This window comes from Geotrypetes seraphini, chromosome 2 (genome assembly GCF_902459505.1).
Source record: "Geotrypetes seraphini chromosome 2, aGeoSer1.1, whole genome shotgun sequence".
Classification (NCBI taxonomy): domain Eukaryota; kingdom Metazoa; phylum Chordata; class Amphibia; order Gymnophiona; family Dermophiidae; genus Geotrypetes; species Geotrypetes seraphini.
This window is the reverse complement of record NC_047085.1, coordinates 345,035,958-345,058,176: the sequence shown is the minus strand read 5'-3', so window position 1 is coordinate 345,058,176 and position 22,219 is coordinate 345,035,958. Positions and strand designations below refer to the sequence as shown.

The window sequence follows — 22,219 nt, the reverse complement described above, 5'->3', positions numbered from 1 at the left end:
GGCACAGATCTGGTCATTTAGGAGCTAGGGAAAATTATTATTTTAAATTTTTTCCCCATTTGCTCCTTTTTCTATGTGGGCTTGGTTTTGCTTAATGTACATTTTTCTTTTGAGGTAGAGGCACAGGTGATTTGTATTTATTTTCTTTTTCCAGTCTACTTTTCTTGTCTTACCCATACACAGTGATCACTGTACTTTTGTCTGTTGCTCTCTTCATACTGGTGGTATGTTTACCTATTGCATTGATCCTTGAGAAGAAGAAATCACCAGCATCCTAAAAAACCATATTGCCTAAAATATCAGCCACAAAAAGTATGAATGAAATGTGTGGCATATGATTTGTTGTGTTGTGATAAGTAATGACTATATTTTCTTGTACAATCCCACTTTATTCCGGGACCAGTGGGTTATTTCTGTCTACCCACTAGGACTTTGTAGGAAGCTTCAAACTTCAGAGACTTAAACCCTACCCCCTCTTACCTCATTATTGACCCTATTGGAATCAGTTTTCCTTCCTAAAAGTCAGGCTATGGTTTCACCCTCGTGCTGCGGAAGTTCCCTATGGGGACAGCTTTGCCTGGGAGATCACAGACCTTTGGAAAAGTCTGCACATCAGGCTCAGGGACCATTCCCTTGGGAGCTTACTCACCCTAGGTTTGCCCTCTAGTGCAGTGTTCTTCAACCTTTTGACACCTATGGACCGGTGGAAATAAAAGAATTATTTTGTGGATCGGCAGTTGAAGAACACTGGGCTAAGTTGTGGGCCAGACCCTGCCCATCTCCACCCCCAAACCCCACCCCATCATAATTACTAATTGTAACACCATTTTTTCCAATTTATTTTTCATATATACACACTCAATATAATCGTATTAACAATATATAATGGTTAACCACAAAATTAAACTACACAAAGCACACTGTATGCTTCTCAATATTCATTCCTACCAGAACACAGATAACCCCATGCAAATATGGGACCAAAAACTAAAAGTACTAATGGAAAAGGGAGCTGGCCCAAAGACAACGCCACATCGATCTCACCATGGACTGGCGGCTGAAGAGCACTGTCTGGGGTCCGATGCACATGCCAGCCCTGTGGACTAGCAGGAAATTTTTGCGGACCGGTGGTTGAAGAACACTGCTCTAGTGGGTCAAGGACAGGTAGCGTGGTTCCATGGAGATGTGACTGGGATTGGAGCCAGACTGCGTTCCTCTGCCAGGTGTCTGTTTGACGTGTCTGAAGGTGGCGGAGGTACTTGGCTGTTGAGGTCCAGCTGGTGGGGCAGTCAGAAGTCTTGAAGTCCAGTTTTCCACTATTCAAGGTAGAGCAGGGGTGTGAAACTCAATCACATAAGGTGCTGAAATATAAAACTTAGGCTAAGTCAAGGGCTGAATTTTTAATTAAGATATTTAGGGGTCCTTTAATTAAGGTACGCTAAACGATTTAGTGCGCACTAAATGCGCACCTTAATAAAAGTATCCCTTAGTCTTAGTAGAAGTATAGGTTCAAACCTCTCCAACCCCATGCTGGCTCTGTGAAGTGAACAAAATAAATAAAAAAACACTTTTCCTCTCTTAGATCCTAGTTCATGCCTGCTGTCTAACACCAGCTCTGGCAGGATACACATTTCAAATCTGACATTGTAATCACAAAACAGAAAATTATTTTTTCTTCCTTTTGTTATCTGGTCATTATTCAGATCATGTTGTGGTCCCAGGCTCTGGTTGTCTTCTGATAACTCGCACCTGTCAGGATTTCACACACATGTCATCTGAACATATTCACAGCTTATTAAACCCAAGTTTATAAACACTTGTCTCACTTTCCAGAAGAAACCTTAAAATGTTTTTTTCTCCTTACATAAAATAACTTTGGAACAAATGAGGTTTGATTCTTCAGAACTTGTTTTTAACCTGGGCATGAGGCCTAAGTGCCAAGAAAAATACTAGAACAACCTTGAAAGTTAAAGATAAAGTATTTTAGAAGTCAGTCTAAGGTTGTCCTCCACACTTGCTTCATATCTCTTGGTTTGTCACAATCATTGGGCCTAAGAGAGCCACAGCCAAGACTTTTTAACCAGGCAGACAAGTTTTTAACCAGGCCCATACTCACTCCAGCGTCGACTCAGCTGGCCCGCTGGCAGACATTAAAGCAGCCTGCAGAGGATCGCTGGTCAGCTGTAGCGATCCTAGCAGGCTGCTGTCAGCCTCTGTAGCACGTTCCCTCTGCCGCAGTCCCACTCCTCCTCTGACATGCGGGACTGCGGCAGAGGGAACTTGCTGCTGAGGCTATGGCAGCCTGCTAGGATTACTACAGCTGATTGGCGATCTGCTGCAGGCTGCTTTAATGTCTGCCTGCGGGCCAGCTTCAGTGCAAATTGGTTATCATCTGGCAGGCCAAATTTTACTACATCCGCGGGCCAGAGTTTGACACCTGTCTGAGGTAGAGGATATCCCTTGAGCTGTTTCAGCTCTGTCTGCAGTGTTTCTCGTTCAGTACATGTCGCTGTGAGTATAGGCTGACAGTCTGAATCAGCGATTTTGGGGGGGGTCTTAAAAAAGGGTTTTTTTTGGTGGTTTCCCTGCATGCCTTCCCCTCCCCACCCCTAAAATCCTAAAATTGCCATTTTTGAGGGTTCTTTGTGGTTTTCCCGGGCTATTTTTAGTAAAAATCAGCACCCACGAAGAATGCAAGGCTTTCCTGGATCAGATGCCTTTGACCTCTAAACAGGGTCTTCTAGCACCTTCTGCCCTGACTCCTGTGAAAATAGCATCGAAGGGCCCTGGGGAGTGCACAGGGACACTATAGCGAAACGCAAGCGCGTCTCGGGAGATAACCCTATTAAATCCTCCAAAAATTCCAAAACTGGACCACAGGGGTTGGCTCCCACAGCGGAGGATGGGATTTCCCTGGATTTTATTAATATGCTATATCAGGCATACTTAAGTTTCAAGTTTATTTGTTCTTAATGAATCGCTTATTTAAATTGCTAAGCGATGTACAACATAATAAAATGTACAGATAAAATATTGGTGTTGACGTACAAAATGACTTTTATATTGTGGGTTAAAACTTACAAGAATTGTGTGGGTAAGTGGGGAGAAAGTTACAATGTTTTGATAGGAGAGAAAGAAGAACAAAAAAGGAATGAACAAAAAGGGGGGGGGTTAAAAAGTCGCTGTCTGTCTCCATTCTGTCGGCCTCCATGCCAGCTGCAGTGACCCCTGCTTCTGTGGACCAGGGTCTTTTCTCTTACCTCCCCTCAGGGGTGCTGGCAGATAGGCCAGATACGCTTTCCATACCTCTGCTTTTGCAGGGGTGCTCTGTAGCAGCCGCAGATATGGCAGATCTGGTGGATCTTCAGGATCCAGATCAGTGTTGAGCTCCTGAATTGGGGGAGGATCACACAGATATTTCAAGCACATGCATCTTGTGGATTTGATCTCTGAATCTCTCCAGGAATTAAAGCTGCAATCTGAGCAGCCTGTCACTGCAGAATGTTCCCTCATGAGTGACCAGAGGCCTCAGTCTGCCTCTTTTCCTGATCATCCTGACATAGTTCAGATTCTTATGGATATTTGGGAGACTTGAAATGTGCTTGCGCCATGGTGCGGCTTTATCCCATGGCGGATGTTTTTTAACAAGCGCTTTGCTTCCCCGAAGGTGGATTCCTTGGTGGTGCAGGTACCAAGTGCATTTCTTTCCCCAGTGACAGGGGGAGTGGTCTTGAAGGATGTTCAGGATTGATATATGTCTGTTTGATTCGGTGGCCGCTGGCATTAAGGCATCCTCTGTCTTTTCTTTTGTGGCCCAGGCATGCCATTCCTAGTTATGCCATGATCCTGACACTGGGTGCTCCGTGACTTGGATTTCCTACTCTTTGAGAGTGGATTATATGGCTGATGGCCCTGTATGATGTCTTGAAAGTCTTTGCTAAGCTTCCCCCCTATTCTGTTTTGGGTCGCAGGATGCTCTGGATCCGTCTGTGAACTGGTGATTTGTCTTTTAAAGTGACCTCGAGCTGGTTGCCCTTTTAAGGGACAGCTTCTGTTCTGCCAGGGTCTGGATGACCATGGCCACTTTGCAGGATCGCAGGATCAAGTTGTTGCCTGTAAATAGATCCCGCCCTTCCAGGGGTTCGGGGCTTCCTAATTTTTGTCCTTTCAGACGCTTTTGTCCATACTCGGGTCATCCCGCTGGCCAGTGGTCCTTCTCGTCTGCTAGACTATAAAACCTTCAAAAAAGAAATAAAAACCCTTCTTTTCATAAAACACATAAAACCGAACTAACACCGGCATCACCTGCAACTACAACATATGAACTTCTAATATCATGACAACTCAGATGTAATCCTTGACAACTCAGATGTAATCCTTAACAACTCAAAGAATTGTACAAACTACTCCCTAAACACTTCTAATATCTGGACAAACCATTTGTAATCTGCCTTGAACCGCAAGGTAATGGCGGAATAGAAATCTCTAATGCAATGTAATGAAATGTAGACTGTGCTTCAGTTGTTCTCGACACCAACTGTCCAAAGGGCATTGTCCAGTGGCTCCTGCAAAGAAGCAAATCTGACGCCAGGCCGGAGACCCCCCCTGTGCATTGGGGGTGGATGGGCCGGTTGTTGGCTGTTCTGGCAGAATGGCAGGCTATTAACTCCGACTTCTGGATCTTGGATGTTCTCAGAGATGGCTATAAACTGGAGTTTTTCTGTCCTCTGACCGAGTATTTTCTGGATTCCCTGGCAGGCCACCACAAGAAGGAGGCTCGGATGCAGGCCACAGTCTGCAGATTACTAGATATTGTGGCAATAGAATGAGTGAGAATTGGGCTCTGGGAGATACTCGATGTACTTCATCATTCAAAACAAAGGTTCCAAAGATTGGAGACTGATTCTGGACCTCAAGGCGGTCAATGTGGCACTGAAATAGAGGTCTGCACGGGAACGGGGATCACGGAAATCCCGCAGGTCCTTGTACCTTGTACATTATCCTCCCCCCAATAACTAATGTTCCTTTAAGGAGGGTTGTGCAGGTTTTTCTACCAAGTGCAGCCTTTTGTTCCAAGTGGTGTGTGTGTGTTTGTGTGTGTGTGTGGGGGGGTGACTGTGTGTACAGGCAGTCCCCGAGTTACAGAGTCTGCTGCTTTTCATGGGACAGGCAACTTTTATGGGGGACGGGTGGGATTCTGGCGGGGGCGGGTGGGATTTCTGTCCCCGTGCAATTCTCTAGTGCTGACTAGAAGCAGAAACATGTAAGTGACCCCATGTGTTTGTTCAAAGCAACACAGATTTGTATAAAGTAGATTTAACAGAGACGTGTTCCTGCTTAAATAAGCATAAACTTATGCCTACTTGCAATAGTGTTGTGTCTACTGAAAAAGAGCACAGGCAAGTGCCTATTTGCAGCAAGTTTTAAAAAGCACACCGAAGGAGTACAGATGTAAAGTAAGTTGAGCCAATGTGAAGCACAGATAACAGAGCAAAAGTAAACAAAAGCAAAAGTTGAAATAGCTGAGAAATACCAGTAAGAGAATTCATTCATTAAAAAGAGGTAGTGTATGAGTAAACAAAAAAGTAGTCAATTACCTATACTTCGTTTGCAATAGAATACTGAACATTCCATGGCTTCACTGGACCCTTAAAGGCGAATCATATGAAACTACGGTACTTTCTTTTTCTGTCTTCATCCACTGGTCGACAGAGACAACACTTTTTAAGGACACAGTCACTGAGGCGCAAAATCTATATATACCGTGTTTCAATAAGGGATCCAAGAGGAAAAAAAACAAAGAACCGACATGACTCCCTGTAGAGGTGAGGGAAGCGATCAGAGACAAGAAAACTTCATTTAAGGAATGGAAAAGGTCAAAAACGGACGAAAACTGGAACAAGCACAAACAACATCAGCGCAGGTGCCATAAGGCGGTAAAAGGGGCCAAAAGAGACTACAAGGAAAAAATAGCCAAGGAGGCGAAGAACTTCAAGCCGTTCTTTCGATATATTAAGGGGAAACGACCCCTGAAGGAAGCGGTGGGACCATTGGATGACCATGGAATAAAGAGAGCGCTAAAGGAGGACAAAGCAATCGTCGACAAACTGAACACATTTTTTGCGTTTGTATTTACTGAAGAACATTTACACAGCATACCGGAACCCATCAGGCTATATGCTGGAAACAAAGACGGAAAGCTGACAGGATTGACGGTCAGCCTAGCGGAGGTGTATAGGCAGATTGATAGGCTTAAGAGCGATAAATCCCCGGGACCGGATGGCATCCATTCGAGTGTCATCAAGGAACTGAAAGAGACCATAGCTGAACTGCTTCAACTAATAGCCAATCTGTTGATCAAATTGGGAAAGATTCCGGAAGACTGAAAGGTGGCGAATGTTATGCCGATCTTCAAGAAAGGTTAGAGGAGAGATCCGGAAAACTACAGACCGTGAGTCTGACCTCGGTACTTGGAAAGATTGTAGAGTTGCTGATAAAGGACTGCATCATTGATCACCTTGACGGACACGGTCTGTTTAGGACCAGTCAGCACGGTTTTAGCACAGGCAGATCGTGTTTGACGAACTTGCTGCACTAATTTGAGGGAGTAAACAGACAGATAGACAAGGGCGACCCGGTCGACATTGTATATCTGGATTTTCAGAAGGCGTTTGACAAGGTTCTGCATGAACGACTATTTTGGAAAATTGTGAGCCATGGAATCGAGGGTGAAATACTCACGTGGATTAAAAACTGGCTGGAGCATAGGAAACAGAAAGCGGGGGTAAATGGACAATACTCGGACTGGAAGAGCATCAGCAGTGGGGTGCCGCAGGGCTCGCTGCTTGGACCCGTGCTCTTCAACATCTTTGTAAACGATCTGGACATTAGTACGACGAGTGAGGTGATTACATTTGCGGACAATACGAAGTTATTCAGAGTAGTGAAGACACATGGGATTGCGAAGATCTGCAACATGACATAATCAGGCTCGAGAAATGGGCGTCAACATGGCAGATGAGGTTCAACGTGGATAAGTGTAAAGTGATGCATGTAGGTAACAAAAATCTCATGCACGAATACAGGATGTCTGGGGCGGTACTTGGAGAGACCTCTCAGGAAAGAGACTTGGGAATTCTGATCGACAAGTCGATGAAGCTGTCCATGCAATGTGCGGCAGCGGCGAAAAGGGCGACAGAATGCTAGGAATGATTAAGAAGGGAATCATGAACAGATCAGAGAAGGTTATCATGCCGCTGTACCGGGCCATGGTACGCACTCATCTGGAATACTGTGTCCAGCACTGGTCGCCGTACATGAAGAAGGATACGGTACTACTCGAAAGGGTCCAGAGATGGGCGACTAAAATGGTTAAGGGGCTGGAGGAGTTGCCGTACAGTGAAAGATTAGAGAAACTGGACCTTTGCTCCTTTGAACAGAGGAGATTGAGAGGGGACATGATCGAAACATTCAAGGTACTGAAGGGAATAGACTTAGTAGATAAGGACAGGTTGTTCACCCTCTCCAAGGTAGGGAGAATGAGAGGGCACTTTCTAAAATTGAAAGGGGATAGATTCCATACAAACGTAAGGAAGTTCTTCTTCACCCAGAGAGTGGTAGTAAATTGGAACGCTCTTCCGGAATCTGTCATAGGGGAAAACACCCTCCAGGGATTGAGGACAAAGTTAGACAAGTTCCTGCTGAACCAGAACGTACTCAGGTAGGGCTAGTCTCAGTTAAGGCGCTGGTCTTTGACCAGAGGGCCGCCGCATGAGCGGACTGCTGGGCACGATGGACCACTGGTCTGACCCAGCAGCGGCAATTCTTATGTTCTTATGAAACAGGACTTTCCTTCTTGAGATATGGAGTGAGTATCATCTCCTCCATGAAGTACTAGTAATAACAGTAGCTAAATAGAAAGCACCTAACAATACGGAGAGCAAGCAATAAGAAAAAGCACACACATTCTTTATTGAATGGTCTATCATTTTGTTGGTGCAATTATTATTTCACAAAATAGAATGGTTATTTCTTAACATATTCAAATGATGCAACCTTGCCAAAAGGGTGTACAAAAATCAAATGAGAACAGATGTCAAAGGCAAAAAAAAAAATAAAAGCTTTTACAGGCTTCTTAGATAACTTCTTTAAGAGCTTCAACAATATGGCCAAATAGTGTCAGACAGGTGAAAGAGTAGCCTAATAGTGCAGAGGCCTGCGATCCAGGGGAACTAGATTTGATTCCCACTACATCTCCTTGTGACTCTGGGAAATCACTTAACTCTCCACTGCCCAGATACAAATAAGTATTAACTGCTTTGATTGTAACCACAAAAATGTGGTATAAATCCCATTCCGTTACAAGTAGCAAAAATCGCAAATAAGTAAGCGCTACACAGATTCATACATAGTATTATTGAATGGATCAACCTGTCATTGCCATCATTTAAATAATAATAATAACATCATAGAGTTGACTGTTAGCCTAATAACCGCCCACACTTCCCTGCTAAGTGAAAATAATTAATAGATCATACAAGGCACCACATGACAGCGGGTTGTGGCCCCCAAGAATTCCTCAAACCTCAGTTGCCCCTCGTCTCTTTCCCTTCCTCGCCCTACTCATCTTGCCCTTTAGGTCCACTACGTAAACAGCTGGCTCCAGCCGCTGACACAACATGTCCTGCGCTTCCTTCTCTTTTTATGCCTGTAACGCTTACCACCATGTCCGTTACTTCACCATAGCAATCTGTACGCTCTGGAAGACGGGCAAACTTCTGTTTACGGCCAGGCTTTGCTTTAGCTGTGAAGGCTGCGTCAGTGTTCGGACTGTTGGCATGCTGGAACTCTTTTTTTTTTTTTTTTTTAAATATCTTTATTCATTTTTACATTATACAATCAAGTGTAAAAGAAATCAAGTCATACTGTACATTCTTCACTTGAAACTCTACAATCATTTTATACCATAGACTATCTCCCCTCCCTCCCTTTTCATATATTACCCCTCATAATGTCATAAAACCCACTCATCCCCCTTCCCTCTACACATATTTAATGGGGATAAATACAATTCTTTAGCACTCTCCAGACCAGTAGAGGTTAACTTTACGAATGGGTATATATCTAATCATGACCAGCAGGTGGAGACTGAAAACAAAACTTTGGGACAGTATATCCTAGCCCCTCCTCTCTATTTCCCTCAGTCTCCTTTCAGTCTCCAGCAGGTGTTGATGTGATCTGTACCCATCTCCCTTGGTAGGGCTGTTGGAATTTGTTTAGGGGGTTTATTGTCCCTGTTTTTGGCCGGACGGAGCTTGGACGGACTCTGTTTGGGGGTTCGTCCGACCTCGGGGGTGTCAAACCCGGCGGGTCTCGAGCGGGGTCCCTCCCCCCACTTCCTCCACCTCCCCATATTTTTTTAGAGGAGCCTCAGCAGTAAGCCTTGCCCCCTAAATCAAGCAAGGCATATTGCTTAGAGAGCCTGTGGAGTCTGTTCTGTAAAAAAAAAAAAAAAAATCCTGAGGTAGTGCTGGTCTGGAGGGTTGTATCCCTTTAAGAACTCTGTATTTTTCAACTAACCGGCACTTTTTTACAGCTAGGTCGCGTATGGAGCAATGAGCACTTCTAAAGGGAAAAAGTGCTCATTGTGCTCCAGACGCGAGGCACTCGCGGCCGGCCTGTGCAAGCGGTGTTCAGGCCGGTGCGGTGGAGGAGCTCCGTCGGCAGCGGCTGCAGGCGCCCAGAGCTCCCCGCCGATGGTGCCTCGCGAGTCGGCAGGGAACGGTGGAGAAGCCCGGTCTTCTCTGTCCGCCCACGGAGGGATTCCCCGAGCCGCCGACGGTCGGATTTTAGAGGATTCCCTCTCAGCTGATATTTTGACAGCTGATGCCGGCTTGCCTGCTTTAGCGGCTGAGACTGTTCAGGTCTCTCAGCCGCTGCAGGCTATGGAGGGAGCTGTTTTGGCGGGAAAGACGCCATCTTCTCTGTCTGGCCCCTCCATTTTGTCTTCCACCTCAGGTGACCTTCCCCCTGTTTTGTCTAAGCAGGGGCAGGTTTCTGCTGGGTCCCCTGCTGTGGCAGGGAGTCCCTTGGGACCCTCGGGGGGTTTTTCCCCTGATTTTTTCTTTTCTTTATGCAAAGCCTATTTTCAGGCGGCTGGGGGTCCCGGTTGCGCCCAGGGGGTTTCGGGGGGTGGGGTTTCCTCCGCGCTCCCTGCGGCTTTGCCTCTCTCGTCTGACGTGACGTCCCCTCCGCCGCCTCTCTTGTCCAAGCGTCCGCGGGTGTCGTGGGACGAGGATTTGTGGTCGGAGGAACGTGTCGGTCTGGAGGAGGACCTGGACCCTTCTGAGGAATTCCAGGACCCTCTGGAGGGGACGGAAGCTGGCGGCGGGTTGTCGGGTTTCCCGTTCTCCAGTGACGAGGCGTCCGTGGTGCGCCTTTTTCAGAGAGATGAGCTGCCTGACCTTATTCAACAGGTTTCTTCGGTTTTGCGTTTTGAGGACGCGCCGCCGGAGACTCCGCGTGTGGGGGACCCTCTGTTACGAGGGATCCGTTCCGTTTCCCGCTCTTTTCCTATGCATCAGGATATTCGGGATATTATTCTTGAGCAGTGGAAAACGCCGGAGACGCCGTTTCGGCTGGCGCGCAGCATGGCTCGCCTGTATCCCATTCCTGAAGGGGATCGGGCTACGTTAGCTTCGCCAGTCGTGGATGCGGTGGTCTCGGCTATTTCCAAGCGGCATACCGTGCCTGTTGAGGGCGGTTCTGCCTTGCGGGACTCTGAGGAGCGCAAATTGGAGAACATCCTTAAGCAAAATTTTCAAGTCTCTGCCTTTGGGGTCCAGGCGGCTATTTGTGGGGGACTGGTTGCTCGCGCCGTGTTTCGGTGGGCGGAGCGGGTCTTGGATCGAGAGTCTGATGACTGGTCTCTGGTGGATCAGGAGGTGGCGAAGATTGAGATGGCTGCCTCATTCCTCTCTGATGCTCTGTATGACTTGGTGCGGATCTCGGCTAAGTCTATGGCTTTTGGCGTGGCCGCAAGGCGTGTGTTGTGGCTGCGCGCTTGGGCGGCGGATGCTGCGTCCAAAGCTAAGCTTACTAAATTTCCCTTTCGGGGGTCGTTTTTATTTGGAGAGGACTTGGATAAGTTGATTCAGACTCTGTCGGACTCGAAAGTTCCCCGTCTGCCGGAGGACCGTGCCCGCCCGGCGTCTCGGGGTGGTGCGGCCCGGGGGCGTTTGCGGGAATTTCGCAAGTATCGCCCTGGGCGTGGGGCTGCTTCTTTCCAGTCTCCGGGGTTTTCCCGGGGTCGGTTCTTCCAGCGCATGCAGCCCTTTCGGGGGGCCCGTCGGGGGGCAGGGAATCCCTCCGCCGGTTCCCCCGCTTCCCGTCCTGCACAATGACGCCTTGCCGGCGCCCCCCTTGGTTCCGGTGGGGGCCCGGCTGCGCGACTTTTTCCCCAAATGGGCCGAGATCACGTCCGATCAGTGGGTCCTGGAGGTGGTGCGGGACGGTTATGCCCTGGAGTTCGCCCGCTCTCTGCCGGATTTTTTCCTCGCTTCTCCATGTCAGACTCCTGGGAAGACGCTGGCGTTTCGCCAGACCCTTCAGCGCTTGCTAGATCTCAGGGCAGTTGTTCCAGTGCCCCCCCCGGAGTGGGGCACGGGCAGGTACTCCATTTACTTTGTGGTGCCCAAGAAGGAGGGGACTTTTCGGCCCATCCTCAATTTGAAAGGGGTCAACAGGGCTCTCAAGGTTCCCTCTTTCCGTATGGAAACGCTGCGGTCGGTCATTCTGGCGGTTCAGCCGGGGGAGTTTCTCACTTCTCTCGATCTGACGGAGGCCTACTTGCATGTTCCCATTCGGGCCTCTCATCAGCGTTTCCTGCGCTTTGCGATCTTGGGTCGGCACTATCAGTTCTGTGCGCTTCCCTTTGGGCTGGCCACGGCTCCCCGAACGTTCACCAAGGTGATGGTGGTCGTCGCGGCAGCCTTGCGGTCGGAGGGCATCCTGGTACACCCCTACCTGGACGACTGGTTAATTCGGGCCAAGTCGTTGCAGGAAAGCTCCCGGGTTACGGCTCGGGTGGTGGAGTTTCTCCGGTCGCTGGGCTGGGTGGTCAACCTTTCCAAGAGTCGGTTGGTTCCGGCTCAGCGTCTGGAGTACCTCGGGGTGCTGTTCGACACCTCCTTGGGGAGGGTCTTCCTCCCAGAGGCCCGGGTGAGCAAATTGCAATCTCAGATTCGCCTGCTTTTGGCGTCCCGGTGTCCTCTGGCGCGAGATTTCCTCCAGGTCCTGGGGTCGATGGCGGCGTCCCTGGACGTGGTGAGGTGGGCGCGGGCCCACATGCGTCCTCTCCAGTATGCTCTGCTCCGGAGGTGGTCTCCCCAGAGGCACGGGATGGATGTTCCGGTTCCCCTGCGAGGCTTGGCGCGCTGCAGTCTGCGTTGGTGGCTCCGGACCCCTCACCTAGTTCAGGGGGTGGGTCTGGATTTTCCGCGGTGGATGGTGCTCCTTACGGATGCGAGTCTCCTGGGTTGGGGGGCCCAGTGCCTGGGTCACTCAGCTCAGGGAACCTGGTCCACGGAGGAGGCCTCCTGGTCGATCAACGTGTTGGAGACCAGGGCGGTCCGGCTGGCGCTGTTGGCTTTCCACTCCCTTTTGTTGGGCAAGTCGGTCAGAGTCCTCTCGGACAATGCCACGGCGGTGGCTTATGTCAATCGTCAGGGGGGCACCAAGAGCACTCTGGTGGCGCAGGAAGCGGCTCGGCTCATGGTTTGGGCGGAGTCGCATCTTCTGGACCTCTCGGCCTCTCACATTGCCGGGGTAGAAAACGTTCAGGCGGACTTCCTCAGTCGTCACTTCTTGGATCCGGGAGAGTGGTGTCTCGGCGCCGAGGCGTTTCAGTTGATAGTGCGTGCTTGGGGGCAGCCCCTGATGGATCTGATGGCTACAAGTGGCAACGCCAAAGTACCCCGCTTCTTCAGTCGTCGCAGGGACGGTCTGGCCGAGGGTCTGGATGCTCTGGTCCAACCGTGGCCAACGGAGGGGCTGTTGTATGTGTTCCCTCCTTGGCCATTAGTGGGCAGAGTACTGCTTCGCATTGTTCGCCATCCGGGGCTGGTGGTTTTGGTGGCTCCGGATTGGCCTCGTCGTCCGTGGTATGCGGATCTGGTGAGGCATCTGGTGGCGGATCCTCTTCCTCTGCCTCTCGGGTGCGATCTTCTGACGCAGGGTCCCATTCCCATGTTCGACCCGTCTCCCTTTTGTCTTACGGCTTGGCTCTTGAAAGGGGCCGCCTGAGTAAGAAGGGATATTCCGACAAGGTGATCTCTACACTTTTGGGGTCCCGGAGGCTTTCTACCTCTCGGGCTTATGTACGGGTTTGGCGTCTTTTTGAGGAATGGTGCCGAGCGCGGGGAGTGGTCTCTTTTCACGCTTCTCTGCCTAACATTCTAGAGTTTTTGCAGGATGGCCTGGATAGGGGCCTGGCCTGGTCTTCTCTCCGGGTTCATCTGGCGGCCCTGTCGGCTTTTCGGGGGCTGGTGACAGGTCAGCGTTTGTCAGCCATTCCTGATGTGATTCGCTTTCTTAGGGCGGCCAAGTTGATCAGGCCTCCCATAAGGCCCTCGATTCCCTCTTGGGATCTCAATCTGGTTCTCTCTGTTCTAGTGCGCCCTCCTTTCGAGCCGTTGGATGGCTGTTCGTTGAAGGACCTTACGCTGAAGTCGGTCTTTTTGGTAGCCATTACTTCCGCTAGACGGGTGTCTGAGCTACAGGCTTTCTCTTGTAGGGCTCCCTTCCTGGAGTTTTCGAAGGAGCGGGTTGTTTTGCGGCCTGTTCCTTCCTTTCTGCCGAAGGTAGTTTCTCCTTTTCATGTCAATCAATCGGTGGTCCTCCCGCTCTTGGGTAGTCGGGAGGGTTCTTCTGAGCAACGGCAGCTGCGCAAGTTGGATGTCGGTCGGGTCCTCCATGCTTATGTGCAGCGGACCCGGGATTTTCGGAGCTCCGATCATCTCTTTGTGCTTCTGGCGGGTCCTCGTCGGGGGGCTGGCGCTTCTAAGGCTACTATTGCGCGCTGGATCAAGGAGACGATTGCTTCCGCTTATCTTCTGAGTCAGAAGCCGGTTCCGGAGTTTCTCAAGGCTCATTCCACTCGGGGTCAGGCGGCTTCTTGGGCTGAGTCGTCGCTCGTGCCTCCGGTGGATATTTGTAAGGCTGCGGTTTGGTCCTCCTTGCATTCATTTGTTCGGCATTATCGGGTAGATGTTCAGGCGCGTCGGGACGCGGTGTTCGGTGAGCGTGTTCTGGTATCGGCCCTTCGGGGGTCCCGCCCGTGAGAGGGACTGCTTTGGTACGTCCCATTCGTAAAGTTAACCTCTACTGGTCTGGAGAGTGCTAAAGAAGGAGAAATTAGGTTCTTACCTGCTAATTTACTTTCTTTTAGCTTCTCCAGACCAGTAGAGGTCCCCACCCTGTCTGTTGTTGTTGTTGTTGGGGCTGTTGCGCGGGCAGTTTTTGGTTTTTGCTGCGGGTTCTAGTATTTTTCTAGGGCCGGGGAGAATTGAAGAACAGCGGCTGTGGCTCGGCTGGCTTAGCTGGCGAGCTGTGGGGACATTCTTCCTTCGGGAATTTCTCCTCTGCATTTTCCAACAGCATTTTGGGTATGTTATTTGTTACTCCTTTCGGAGTATTGTTTTTTCTCTCTGTTGTTTTCCAGTTCTTGGTTCTGCTTGGCTATTCGGCAGACTGAGGGAAATAGAGAGGAGGGGCTAGGATATACTGTCCCAAAGTTTTGTTTTCAGTCTCCACCTGCTGGTCATGATTAGATATATACCCATTCGTAAAGTTAACCTCTACTGGTCTGGAGAAGCTAAAAGAAAGTAAATTAGCAGGTAAGAACCTAATTTCTCCTTATTTATTATAATACTCAATTAATGGTCCCCACACCACTTTAAATTTCTTATAATAACCTCTCTTAGTTGCCAATGTTTTTTCCATTTCATACACTTGACAAACCGAACTCCACCAAAAACAATAATTCAATCCCCTATAGTCTTTCCAATTATGTGTTATATGTTGGATGGCAACTCCTGTTAAAATTGGAACTCTTGAGTAGCTTCCATTTTTGAATAGCTTCTCAGCAGTTTATGGGCTTTGGGAAGTTTTGTTTGTACCTTCAGAGCGTGTACAGAGACAGTGGACTCCCTCTGAACTTTCAGTCTTACATCTTTCCTTGCACGTGACACCACCCGACCAATCAGCAGCAATACAGTGAGCTCAGCACGTACTGAGAGAATGCCAGCTTTGGTAAGGCAGTTCTCAAAGCAGACTACTGTACTTGTCTTCTCCCTCTGTCTTTAAGCTTGGATGCTTTCTGTGTATCTGGACTTTTTTAGAAGGATGATATTGAGGGGTAAAACTGTTCTTAATTTTAATTTTATTTTCTTGATTCCTGCTAGACCAGTCCAGGATTCTCACAGGAAAACAGCAGAATTACATTTGTCATCTCTCTTGCTCAATGCCTATTTGTACTTATGATTTTATAGAAGAATATAGGCTTGCTGTTTTTTGTTGATATGACTGTGTTGGTGTGTTTTTGGCATTTCGGCTGTTAAAAGAATACTGGCAAGTTCAAGGGTTACACCACTCTTTTGGTGTCATTACTGCAAAGAGTCATTTTCTTTTTCCATTTACTAGCAGGGTGGCATAACATGCATCTGGACTGGTTCAGCAGGAAGTAAGAAAAGGAAATTACACCAAAAAACTATTCCAAATTCTAAAAACCCTAACTGACACCAAACCCTACCTGACCACTAACAATACTACCCTCCCTCAGCCACTCTATTAGCAGAACACTTCCAAAATAAAATTACCAATGCAAGAGCTACTCTTAATGACACCTCTACCCATCCTAACAAATTCACAATTCTCCCCATAGATAGAGATTCTACTGCAGCAGATAGAATATGGTCTCAATTCCCCAACATACAATGGCCTGAATTCAACAAATACTACAAAAAATACAGCCATGCATCCTGTGACCTCAACAACTGTCCACCATATCTCCTAAAAACATCCAGCACAAAATTCCGTGCTCTTCTTCTAAACTGGATACAAATCTCGCCACTACTCTACCAACCTCAGCGAAATCATCATCACCCCGATCCTCAAAGACCCCAAAGGACCGATAGACCAAACAGCCAACTACAGACCCATTGCCTCTATTCCACTCTACGTCAAAATAATAGAAGGACTAGTTGCCAAACTCCTCTCCAATTACCTAGAAAACCATAACATGCTCCATCCCACACAATCTGGCTTCAGAAACAACTTCAGCACGGAAACACTACTAGGATCTCTCTTGGACACAGCCAGACAACATCTCAGCATAGGAAAAAAAAATGATGCTCATACAACTAGACCTTACCGCTGCATTCGACTTGGTGGACCATAACATTCTACTACAAATCCTGGATACAATAGGTATCACAGATAAAGTATACACATGGTTTGAAGGATTCCTTAAATCAAGAACCTATAGAGTAAAATCAGACAAACAAAAATCTGAACCTTGGTCAAACCCCTGCGGAGTTCCCCAAGGATCCCCTCTATCCCCGACTCTCTTCAATCTCTATACAGCCTCCCTCAGCTCTCACCTGGACAAACAAGGCATAACCTCCTACAGCTATGCCGATGACATTACCATTCTTATACCCTTCGATCAACCTGAATTCTCCATGACGAACACAATATACCAAACACTAAAATCAGTAGCAACCTGGATGAAAGATCACAAACTGAAATTGAACCCAGATAAAACGAAATTCATCCTCCTAGAAAACAACAAAATACCAACCATAACCAACATTGAAATCAACGCAATCAACTATCCCATACAAACCACCCTAAAACTGCTAGGAATAACTATCGACAGATGCTGCACCATGCAACCGCAAATCAATAAAACAATACAAAAGTCATTCTTAGTCATGAGAAACTTAAGACAAGTTCGGAAATTCTTCGAGAAAACTCAATTCCAGCTCATAGTTCAGTCCTTAATACTAGGCCTACTTGACTACTGTAATATCCTCTACCTCCCATGCCCTACAACCATAACAAAACAACTATAAACTATCCAAAACACAGCACTAAGACTCATCTACTCATTAAAGAAACATGATCACGTTACAGAAGCATATCTCCAATCGCAATGGCTTCCGATTCCAGCAAGAATACAATTTAAATTCTACTGCCTACTATTTAAGACTTTATACGGAGACAGTCCAAACTACCTGAATAACCGCCTCATCCACAACACCGCAACCAGACATAGGAAAGCTCACACCCCATTCTCATACCCCCCAATTAAGGAGGTCAGATGGAAAAAACTATATGATGGCCTCCTGGCCACTCAAGCAGCCAAACTAGACAACCAAATCGCCAATCTACTGACGGCATCCCTCGACTTCAAGACTTTTAGAAAAGAAATAAAGACCATACTCTTCAAGAAAACTCTGAAAAAAGAAATAATACCGCAAGTCTCAAACTCCACCTCTCACTAAAGCCAACTACCTCAAACAAATAACCTTACCCATTTCTTACTCTTTTTGAAAATGACCAATTTTTTTGTAAGTTCTTGTTGTAATACATCTTGGATAATTCTTTTGTAATCCGCCTTGAACTGCAAGGTAATGGCGGAATAGAAATCCCTAATGTAATGTAAATTAAGAGGAAAGAACTGATCATTATAATGTGCAGTACACACTTTACTTTTCGCATTAACATAAGAATTGCCGCTGCTGGGTCAGACCAGTGGTCCATCGTATCCAGCAGTCCGCTCACGCGGCGGCCCTCTGATCAAAATCAGTGTCCTAACTGAGACTAGCCCTACCTGAGCACGTTATTATGCCATGTTCTGGCAGTTGCCTCTCTGAAGGTATAATTCTGTAGAATTTTGAATGCAGTTGATGTATCCAAACTCAATTCCCAGGAGTTAACAAGTATTATTTTCTTTTAGGTGGAGGATGAAACTGTTCTGCATAACATTCCTTATATGGGGGATGAGATCCTTGACCAGGATGGAACATTTATTGAAGAACTTATTAAAAACTATGATGGGAAGGTACATGGAGATAGAGGTAAGCTTGTGTGCATTAACAATTCTTGACCATCACTCTGTTAGGTATAAGTATTGCTGTTTTAGGTTAGACCAAAGGAATCCATCAAGCCCAGTATCATGTTTCCAGTAGTGACTAATCCAGGTCACAATGTTCCTAAAAAGTTGCAAGATTCAAGGGTTAAGCAAGGCTATCGTAATACAATATGTGAACTTTTTCTCTGGGAATTTATCCAAATATTTTTTAGGCCCAGTTACACTAACTGTTTTTACCAGATGATCTAGCAGTAAATTCCAGAATTTAATTATATATGTTTAGTGAAAAATATTTTCTTTTGTTTACAGTATTTTAAGTAGTCTATTTAGTATGTTTGTGGTGTTCCTCTTAGTTAATTTGAAAGAGTAAACAATCTTTTCATATTTACCTATTTCATGGGTTCAATGGGTAACAATACAAAAGAACTAATCAATCTGGTTACAAATTTACTCGATTCACACACCACACTCAATCTATAAATAATATTATGTTATCTTTAGCAAATGATTTAGCTCAGCATTTTGATTTAAAAATTAAAAATTACATTACATTACATTACATTAGGGATTTCTATTCCGCCTGTGCCTTGCGGTTCTAGGCGGATTACAATAAAGATGATATCTGGGCATTTCCAGTAGAATTACATTACAGGAGAAGAGTAGATTACAAGTAACAGTGAAGAGTTACAATACATTCAATATCGCAGCAGATGTTACGTAGCCACGGATTACAATAAAGAAGATATCTGGGCGTTTCCAGTAGAATTACATTACAGGAGAAGAGTTATCTGACTGATAATTTAAAGAATGGAAAATTCCTCACTAATAATGGTATTATTATAATAACTCCAATCCCAAAACCCCCCAAAGAATCATTAGCATTAATCACTAATTATAGACCAGTAGCATCCATTCCATTTTTGTAAAAAGTATAGTTTGATATGAGTTCTGCATTTGATTTGGTGGATCATGGGAAATTGCTGCAGTGTTTGGATGCTATTGGTATTAGAGGAGAGGTGTTAGAATGGTTTCGGGGCTTTCTCATGTCTCGCACCTATCAAGTTCATAAGTTCGTTTCAGGTATTTGGAATAATTCATCTGGCGTTCTGCAAGATTCACCATTGTCCCCATTGCTCTTTAACGTTTATATGTCATCATTAGGTGCGCAATTGTCCCGGCTGGGGATAAAGCTGTTTAGTTATGGAGATGATTTTACGATCATTATTCCATTTGCTATTTCTCTTTCTGAAGTTATTCCTAAAGCAACAGAAGAAAGCAACAGAAGTATTAGGTCTAATGGAACAATGGATTAGAGAATGACACGGTGACAAAATTCATCACCGTCCCCGTCCCCGCGGATAACCGCGGGAAACCATCTTCATGTCATTCTTTAAGGAAAGAGGGAAGAATCAGAGTTTGAATGGCCACAACCACTGACCCGCAAGCTTTTCTTTGAATAATGCTGGTGTAGAAGGACAGAGGATGAAATGACATGGGTTTATTTCCCGCGGTTATCCGCGAGGACGGGAATGGTGATGAATTTTGTCACCGTGTCATTCTCTACAATGGATGACTGAATTTAGACTGAAGCTTAACTCAGAAAAAAACAAAGTTTTTTGTAGCTTTACCGCATCCGTTTGATACTAAAACATCATTACATATAAATAAATTCAGCTATCCTAATCAATCTACCATTAAGGTTTTGGGAATAATACTGGATCAGGGCTTGACTATGAAGAATCAGGTGGACTGTTTGGTCAGAAAGGGTTTCTTTACTCTTTGGAAGCTTTGGTCTGTTAGGGTGTATTTTGATGTTTCATCATTTAGAGTTTTGGTACAGTTTCTTACTAAGCTAGCTTGATTACTGCAATATTACCTATTTGGCAATTTCCCAGAAGAATATGCAACGATTGCGAATAGTACAAAATGCGGTGGTCAGGCTGATTTTTAGATTGAACTAATATGATCACGTAACACCCTCCTATCAAGTACTGCATTGACTGCCAATGGAGGCACGGGTGAAGTTTAAGTTTGGTTGCTTCTGTTTTAAGGCTTTGTTTGATTTAGCTCCCAAATATATAATTGAGCTTTTCCCTTTTGCAACCAACAGATATAAGATAAACTCGCATCTGAATTTTGTTTTTCCGCCTGTTAGAGGATGTAAACTTAAAAAACATCATCAAAATCTTTTTTCATATCAAACAGCGTTATGGGGTAAGGATTTAGAACAATTGCCTTTGCTTATTGACACTTATGGGGAATTTAGGAGACATCTAAAAACATCCATTTTCAAAGTATTTAGGCAGCTAATTCATAAAAATTTTATTATGCACTATTTCGATCATTTTAGTGTGTCTAATTATTGGCTTTTAACTTTTTTAGTTCTATTCAACTTCTTTTATTGTTTTTTTAACTATTGTAAATGTGGATTAAAAATTGGCTGATGGATTGGAAACAGAGTGGGAGTAAATGGACAATACTTGGACTGGAAAAGCGTCACCAGTGGAGTGCCGCAGGGTTTGGTACTTGGACATATTTATAAACGATCTGGAAATTGGTACGATGAGCGAGGTGATTAAATTTACAGAGGATACGAAGTTATTCAGAATAGTGAAGACACAGGGGGATTGCGAACATCTGCAACGTGACAAGCACGCTCGAGAAATGGGCCGCAACATGGCAAATGAGGTTTAACGTGGATAAGTGTAAGGTGATGCATGTCGGTAACAAAAATCTTATACGAATACAGGATGTCCAGTGCAGTACTTGGAGAGACCCCCCAGGAAAGAGACTTGGGAGTACTGGTCGACAAGTCAATGAAGCCGTCCACGCAAGGCGCGTCGACGGTAAAAAGGGTGAACAGAATGCTAGGAATGATTTAGAAGGGGATCACGAACAGATTGGAGAAGGTTATCATGCCGCTGTACCGGGCCATGGTACGCACTCATCTGGAATACTGTGTCCAGCACTGGTCGCCGTACATGAAGAAGGACACGGTACTACTCGAAAGGGTCCAGAGAAGAGCGACTAAAATGGTTAAGGGGCTGGAGGAGTTGCCGTACAGTGAGAGATTAGAGAAACTGGGCCTCTTCTCCCTTGAAAAGAGGAGACTGAGAGGGGACATGATAGAAACATTCAAGATACTGAAAGGAATAGACTTAGTAGATAAAGATAGGTTGTTCACCCTCTTCAAGGTAGGGAGAACGAGAGGGCACTCTCTAAAGTTAAAAAGGGATAGATTCCGTACAAACGTAAGGAAGTTCTTCTTCACCCAGAGAGTGGTGTAAAATTGGAACGCTCTTCCGGAGGCTATTATAGGGGAAAACACCCTCCAGGGATTTAAGACAAAGTTGGACGGGTTCCTGTTGAATTGGAACATATGCAGGTAGGGCTGGTCTCAGGGCACTGGTCTTTGACCTGGTGGCCACCACGGGAGCGGACTGCTGGGCATGATGGACCACTGGTCTGACCCAGCAGCATCAAATTCTTATGTTCTTATGCGGTATATAAACTGTTTATTTTTAGGATTGTACACACCTCTATCATATACTTGCAAAGCCAGAAAGCCCTATGCTATGTAGCCTTTCCTCATAGGATAATTGGTTGCCCTTCTCAGTACCTTTTCCAAAACAGAGACATTCTTTCTTTCATTTTTAAGATTCGGCAACCAGAACTGCATATAGTTCTCAAGTATAGCTGCATCCTGAGCTGAGTGGATATGCTAAATATTTAAGGGCAGGGGGTGCCAAATAAAAAATGATATGCCTAATGGAGGTTGGGAAGTAGGAAAAGGAATCTGGGAAAAGGTGAAAAACTAGAGATACTTGATAGGGAAGACAGTTCCCTGGTGAGGAAGGGGAGCACCTGATTGTGTCCCAGGATATTCTATATGATTGGTTGTTCATCCTTATCTGTGGTATCCTTTTATCCTAGTTTTTGGGGAGAATAATAATTTTCAGAGGAAGTAAGAGATTACTTTTCACAGGTTCTGAAATAATCTCTGTAATGGTGAAAGTTTGTGACTTATCCCAGTGCCAAGGGGAAAATTGGGTCTGTAAGGTAGGA

General features: G+C 46.1%; 1 protein-coding gene across 1 annotated transcript in view; it reads left to right on the top strand.

Moving 5' to 3' along the window:
• The window catches only part of EZH2 (enhancer of zeste 2 polycomb repressive complex 2 subunit), a 378,737-nt gene that overhangs the window by 162,320 nt on the left and 194,198 nt on the right, over positions 1-22,219 (top strand). The window contains 1 exon segment of the mRNA XM_033930316.1: positions 18,020-18,140. Coding sequence (XP_033786207.1) covers positions 18,020-18,140 — 121 coding nt within the window.